Genomic DNA, 7462 nt, shown 5'->3' on the forward strand with positions numbered 1-7462 from the left:
ACCCACCCACCCAGCACCACACAGTGGCCAGAGCTGCCAGCCACCCATAGGCCACATCCAGAGAGTTGGCAGTTGTCCACCTGTTGGCCAGACTGAATCTTCTGGCCATCTGAATCCGGCCCACAGGCCATATTTTGTTCACCCCTGTTTTAAAGGTACCATCCCTGGGCCCTGCACTTCCCACTTTCTGGACTGCTGAGTCTTCCGGGTCTTTCCTGCCAATGTCTCCACCTCTGCTTTTTTCTCAGCTGTTCCACTGCAGTGCTTGGAAGCAGCTGCCAACTTGAATCTGTTCCTCTTGAATTCTGGGGACCGTTCTTCCTCTAGTGGTCACATGGTGCCACTTCTCTTCTTTTCCCTTTAGCCTCTTCAGTACCAGGCTCCCATGATTTCTATCCAAGATATCTTCATTTTCCTTACTAGTATGCAACATGGATACTCATGATACCAACCTTTTAATCTTTTCCTCCAAGACAAGACACAGGCTTACATTTGGTATGGATGAAATAGTCCTGACCCTCTGAAAGGAATGCAAACACAGCTCATTCCACGTAAGTCACAACTGCTGATCCAATTTTCATTTAAGCAAAAGAAGACCAGCCCAGAAGAAGAGTGGGGCTATTCTCTGCAGGGAAGAACTCGGAGAGACTGTGGGAGAATGCTCCACTCCTGTCAATCAGCTGATTAATGGGATGGGGGGGGACGTTCTTGTGGGATGGGAACCCCCTCAGGTTATGCTTTTATTAATTATATATTCCTTTACTGATAATATTTTTAAGACACATTAAGTTGCTAGTCTTTAAGTTTGCAAAAATTACCTTGAAAATATGAACTGAGCCAAAGTCAATGTAATAATCCCTGCCTGAGTCTGCATGCAACTTGGCTCAAGCTGCTTAAAAATCTTAAATCAATGCCTGCAGATCTACACTCACAGCTTTTACATTTCCAAAATGCCAAATATTATACAGTCACACTACATATTAATTTTTATAATCAAATTAATGTATCCATATCTAGAGAAAGGTAACGTGAATATATATCTATATCTACATAAATAGACATAGGTATAGATGTAGATATATTATGTGTGTGTATATGTGTCATATATACATACATATCTATGTATATCTGTGCATACAAAGTTACTATGTATACAAATCAAATACATGTATATATAAATATTAATACATTTTTGCTGGGTAATTCAATTTTTTTATAGTAGCTAAGCTTCTGATTTTGCTTTTTTGCTGGTGATATTTTGTTTTTGTACTATCCTATTTGTTTCTCCACCAAGCTCCCCACTAAGTATTGTTTCTTGGAGCCCTACAGCTAGAAATGGATGCCACTATGAAACCAGGAAACTTCTTGTGGGGTTCAAAAGGTTGGGAGTGAGGGAGGGAAAGCAAAAGTGTAAGCTGGGAAGCTTATGCTTAGAGAGCCACAAAGCAGTTGAGCCCTGTGGAGTGGAGGATATGACCTACTGCAGCCAGATTCAAGAGAGTCTTTGCCTAAGCACGTATGGGTAGAACATGTTAATAAGCTAGGCTAAACAACACCGCAGAAGCCAAGATTTAGGGCTTGCACCTAGGCTGCCTATAGAACACAGCCAAAAAAACTCCCATTCTTTACAAATAATCAGAGTATGGCACAGCAGAATATATTTTTCAACTATATGTAATAACACCTTTTGAGGGTGCATGGTGGACATTTCATAGCAACAAATAATATCACGGCAGAATACATGGAGCCCTGACTTTAGGGTACAATGATGTAACAGCACCAACATGGAATGCACTGGGTGTTTTAATAGGCCTTTCCTCCATCCTTACATTCTGTGATTCTATAATCTGCCAGTAAATGTGGTTTTGTTAGGTATAAACATATAGAAGAACATTATCATCTTCCTATTTCTAGGTCAAAATAAAATTCAGTGTAAAAATAAAATCCCATTCAATCTTATTAAAAAAAGAGACTTGGACAGATGCTGTTTGCACTCTTACCATAATCTTGTCACTGTCAATAATTGTGTTCAGCCTGTGTGCAATTGTCAGCACAGTGCACTGTGCAAATTTTTCACGAATTGTCTTTTGAATCAACTCATCTGTTCTGAAACACAGAAAGAGCAACACAAATAAACATAATTAGACATTTAAGTGACTAATCAGACTGCAGAGAAGCTTTATTATTTTCTTGTAAACCCCTATAAAAAAAAATATCAAGAAATGTAAGCTTACAGAGGTGTTTCAGAACATCTATTTTTCTTCATTAGGTTTTAAACTTGCAGAATTATGAGTACACACACGGGCAGTTCTAAAATTTTGGAAAGGGGGGTGGTGCAGACATTACATATAAAACAACACACATTTTTCTCCAGTTAAACTAGAAGTTTTACTAATATGCAAGGGGGTTGGGGTTGGGGTTGGAGCTGTATTATTCAATTTAAGATTGAAGCAAAGACAAATATAACTTAATTGGAATAAGTTAAAAACAATCTGCAGGTTGTGAAATAGGAGCTTCATCACCAGGAGCAGCTAATTCATTACCAGGACAGCAGAACTGCAGAACGAAGGATAGCTTGAATGGTGGAACATCAAGACCATTTAAAAGAAGAGAAGGGCATTAACAAATGTGGAATGAAGAGTTTACAATGGATCAGGTAGATTACAATGAGCCCTGAAGTCAAATGACTTCCTCAGCACTGCCTGAACAGAAATGCTGCTGCCACTGCCAGGCAGGTTGCCTTTAAACTTGGAGTGGACCACGAATTGATGTGGGGTGCAAGAGCACCCTTCCCAGATCTGCCTCTGCATACACACAAGGAGGATGGAACAGGTAAACACTGGAAATGAGAGGCTACAAACTATGGGACTCTTTAGCCTGGAGAAGTGCAGGCTCAGAGGTGACTTGGTGGCAGCTTATAAGTACACAAGGGGTGTGCATTAGGATCTGGGGGGATGCCTACTCACCAGAGAACCCCACAAGATGACAAGGTCCAACGGTCACAAACTCCTGCAAGACTATTTTAAGCTGGACGTAAGGAAAAACTTCTTTACTGTCCAAGCCCCCAAGGACTGGAACAGACTCCCCCCAGAGGTGGTGCAAGCAGCTACTCTGGACACTTTTAAGAAACATTTGGATGCTTATCTTGCTGGGATCCTTTGACTCTTGCTGACTTCCTGCCCCCTGGACCTGACGATCTTACGAGGTCCCTTCCAGCCCTAATGTCTATGAAATCTATTAAATGCTTCTTTTTGGGGGAAAAAATACTTGTACTATAGTGTGTCAATCAGAGATTTTTCTTCCCAGATAAAAAATGGAGAATAAGTGCTAATAATAATGGTTGGACTCAGTTATTGCTGGATGTGATAGCAGATTCCTTCAAAGTCACTAACCAACAAAACATGATGTTATTTTATACAGTGAAGTCGCATCATATGTGCATTTAACTTAAGCGAATTCAACTGTGTGCTCGGCCAAAAAAAAAAAAAAGAGAGAAAAACAATTTAAATAGTGCAGGTGATTCCGTCCGCCATTCCACTCAATAAGCATATGCCCTGGAGCGAGCGCAAGATGTTTGGTCTTAGTTCCCACATGCCTCTCATAGTGTGAGCATCTTGCTGCACTGAGTGTGATTCTAGCGTTTAAAGATACATATTTTTTGTACAACATGGCCCCTAAACGCAAGCTAACTACTTCATCTGGTGCTCAACTGAAGAAACAGTGATCTGTTCCAACACTGGAGGAAAAACTGGCTGTGTTGGACTTATTGAGAGATGGTATGTTGGTCTCCAACGTGGCGCGTAAATATGGCCGCAACAAATCTAGCATCTGTGCCATCAAGATCGAGAGAGAAATTCATCAAGCCGTGGCATCAAGTGCTCCAATAACTCCTAAGGTGACAAGCCAAGGGCGTGATAAGACTTTAGTGAAGACTGAAAAGGCATTAAACTTATGGCTGGAAGACATGAACCGTAAATGTTGTACCTATCGATGGCAACACATTGCAAGAAAAGGCTCTTAGCCTCTATGCGCTGTTCAAACCTCCCACCGAAGAGGGACAGCCTTCTGATGAGAAGGAATTCAAAGCCACCCAAGGTTGGCTTAACAGTTTTAGGAACTGCTTCAACCTCAAAAATGTGCAGACTACTGGTGAAGCTGCATCTGCCGATGAAGAGGCAGCAAAAGCCTAGCCCAAACAATTAAAGAAAATCATAGAAGAAAAAAGGGCTAGCTTCCGGAACAAGGTTTTAATGCTGACGAGACTGGGCTCTTCTGGAAAAAAATGCCCAACCGCACTTACACTTCGAAATCAGAAAGACAAGCCCCTGGCTTCAAAGCAGCTAAAGACTGTGTGACTGTATTGTTTTGTGGCAATACAGCTGGGCATTTAATAAGGCCGGGCTTGCTCTACAGGGTTGCAAATCCCCGTGCCCTAAAAGGCAAGAGCAAAAATCTCTTGCCTGGGTTCTGGCAATCAAATAAAAAGGCTTGGGTGACGGCAGCCTTATTTCTGGATTGGTTCCACAAGTGTTTCATTCCGGAGGTCAAGCGGTACCTCGAAGAGAAAGGACTTGACTTCAAAGTGTTGCTGATCGTAGACAATGCTCCTGGCCACCCTGAGGCACTCCAGTTTGCACATAACGACGTTGAAGTTGTCTTTCTCCCCCGCAATACCACCTCCACCTTCCAACCTCTCAACCAAGGCATGCTTCGCTGTTTCAAGGCCGTGTACACGAGGCTTATGTTCTCACGGATACGTAGCGCTATGGATGCTGATCCCAATCATAATGTGATGGAGTGTTGGAAGTCCTTCAATATTGCCGATTGCATCACTTATATTAAACAGGCAATGGATGCAATCAAGTCTAAAACAGTCAATGCATGTTGGCGAAACCTATGGAAAGAACGTGTGAATGATTTTAAGGGTTTTCTGGCCATTGACAAAGAAGTGAAATGCATTGTTCAGGTGGCCAGGCAAGTGGGTGGTGATGGCCTCCTTGACATCCTCGAGGAAGAAATTGAACAATTACTTGAGGGCCATAGAGAAACATGGACTAACGAAGAGTTACAGGAACTGATAAAATCGTCTACAGAAGATGAAGGTGATGACAACGAACAGCAAGTGCCAGCAAGTTGGAATCATAAATTTGCTGAAGTGTTCCAATCAGCGAAACACTTGAATGATGTAATTTCTGAATACGATCCCTCTATGGAACAAAGCCTCAAAATCACATGTAGTATTATGGACGATTTGAGACCGTACCAAGAAATATTTAAGCAGCTTAAGAGACAACAGCAACAGTTGCCGATCACCATGTTTTTCAAGAAAAAACAAGCAGCAGCAGATGAGCCTATGCAATCAACTTCTCGAGCTGAACCAGAGCCAACCACTTCATCTACGACTCACTCTAATTTTGACTATATGCGATTTTCACCTTACGCGCTGACTTTAGAACCTAACCCCCACGTAAGATGCGACTCCACTGTATTGGGATTTGGTAACTACGACATTAGAGAACTGATTATAGAAAGTCTTGGATCAAATAATACAATTGATTCAGCTTAAATTAGATGACAAAATTAAAGAAAGAAAATCTGTAACTAAGATTATCGATTTCACACAAGCAAATTTTGAGAGGTGAATGGAACTAGTTAGTGAAGTTAACCACACTGAAATGTTCAGGAAGTTAAATATGGAGGTGGCTTGGAATTTCTTTAAACTAAAATATGCAAAAACTACTGGGAATTTCTCTCACAAATAAGCAGAAACAAAAGAAAAAGAACTTATACAGCTGCAAATAAACTTAAAAAAAAAAATTCCAAGTTAAACTACATACCTCTAAACTACATACCTACATTTTTGTAGCATTAGGCTTACAGCTGACACAAGGTAAACATTTACCCTAATATATACTTCAGGACACATTAAGCAAGATTAATTAAATGCAGGGTATAAGTTAAAAAAAAAAAATCAAGATGTCAAAATGGGGAGGATGAGTAAAAAGTATTACATTCCCATTGTGCTTATTAATCACAGTTATCACTCCTTATGCAAAAGTAAACAAGCCCAAATCGGGAGAGGGAATGGCACTACTTTAAAGGTCTTACAAATAAAATGGACACTTAACTGCAAAGCTGTCACCACTTCTTTCCAAAGATGAAGTTATAAAAATGAGTCATAGTCAGACGACAGACATAATGCATTTAACATGAGGGACTCATAGTTTTATTGTTCTTTCAGGACTTTTGTGTTCTTCAAGCCATAGCTTGGTAGAACTATATATATTCAGCTCAAACTAACTGATGCAGCACATTTTCAGTTTTTTCTAAAATAAATTCCATTTTCATTTTATTTTTTAGTTCCTGAGGTGTTTCAGAATAAGTTGTTTTTGACAAATTTATTTAATAGGTTTTATCTGTAATTTCTAGTATATATGGTTTGATATGCTAAGTATTTTAAACAGATGGCACCTAATAAAAATGGTACATGTTGCTATTTTTTTTTACAGTCATTCTTTCGTTACTAAGACACTGAAAGAGGTAAAGCACTCTTCAAGTATTATTTGACCCAATATGGCAGTGCACCTTTGGGTGCCTGCCACTTTAAGAGCAGAAGCAGGCAGCTACCAGATGCCTGATAAGGGCAGCCATTTTGGGAATACTAGGTATATAAAGCCCAGGCAGATACATTGCCTAGCTGAGAGGCATGGAACATCTAGAGGTGAGAGCAGGAGGCTCTTGGTCTTTGGCATGACCTAAAACTGCACCCCGCCGGGGAAGGGTAGCCTGGTGGGGCTCCTAGTGGTGTGGGAGCCCCCAGGAAATGCCAGGCCAGTTACCTTCCTGGTGAAAGGCGGGTAGGGGTGGCTTAAACCCAGCCCTCACCATCTGGTGGGTAATTCTGAGTGCTGGACGAATAGTGGGGGTCAGGTATGCCCATGTGTAGGCATCCGAGAACCAGCAGGGATGCAGATCCTGGAGACCACAGAGTGGATAGTGTGTAGAGCATTGGGAGGCCCCCATACAGAGCAGGGCTAAACTCAGAGTAGGCCCGAAGGGCTGTGCATGTGAGGGGGATGAGTAGGGCTCAAGTGGGAGTAGGCCTGAAGGACAGTCCCAGGGGTGGGCTGAGTAGGGCTGAATGGGAGTAAGCCTGAAGGTCAGTACAAGGGTCAGCCCCATGAGAAGCTGGTTGCAAGCATGAGATAGAGACCCCAAGGTGGGGCATAGTGTAAAGTTGCCTGGTGAGGGGCTTGAGGCAGAATTAGGTCAGGGTTTCATAGATTTCATAGACATTAGAGCTGGAAGGGACCTCGGAAAATCATTGAGTTCAGCCCCCTGCCCAAAGGGCAGGAAGTCAGCTGGGGTCATAGGATCCCAGCAAGATAAGCATCCAATTTGCTCTTGAAGGTGTTCAGAGTAGGTGCTTGAACCACCTCCGATGGCAGGCTGTTCCAGACCT

The 7462-nt window shown here is 41.9% G+C and overlaps 1 protein-coding gene across 5 annotated transcripts in view; it reads right to left on the reverse strand.

The window, feature by feature from the left end:
- ABCC4 (ATP binding cassette subfamily C member 4) overlaps positions 1–7462 on the reverse strand; it is a 351018-nt gene that overhangs the window by 56804 nt on the left and 286752 nt on the right. For all 5 annotated transcript variants that reach the window (XM_019524314.1, XM_019524312.1, XM_019524313.1 and 2 more), the window contains one exon: positions 2001–2106. In XM_019524314.1, the coding sequence (XP_019379859.1) occupies positions 2001–2106 (106 nt within the window). The remainder of the gene's footprint in view (positions 1–2000; positions 2107–7462) is intronic.

Source organism: Gavialis gangeticus, unplaced genomic scaffold, assembly GCF_001723915.1.
Source record: "Gavialis gangeticus isolate Ggan-Ray unplaced genomic scaffold, GavGan_comp1, whole genome shotgun sequence".
Classification (NCBI taxonomy): domain Eukaryota; kingdom Metazoa; phylum Chordata; order Crocodylia; family Gavialidae; genus Gavialis; species Gavialis gangeticus.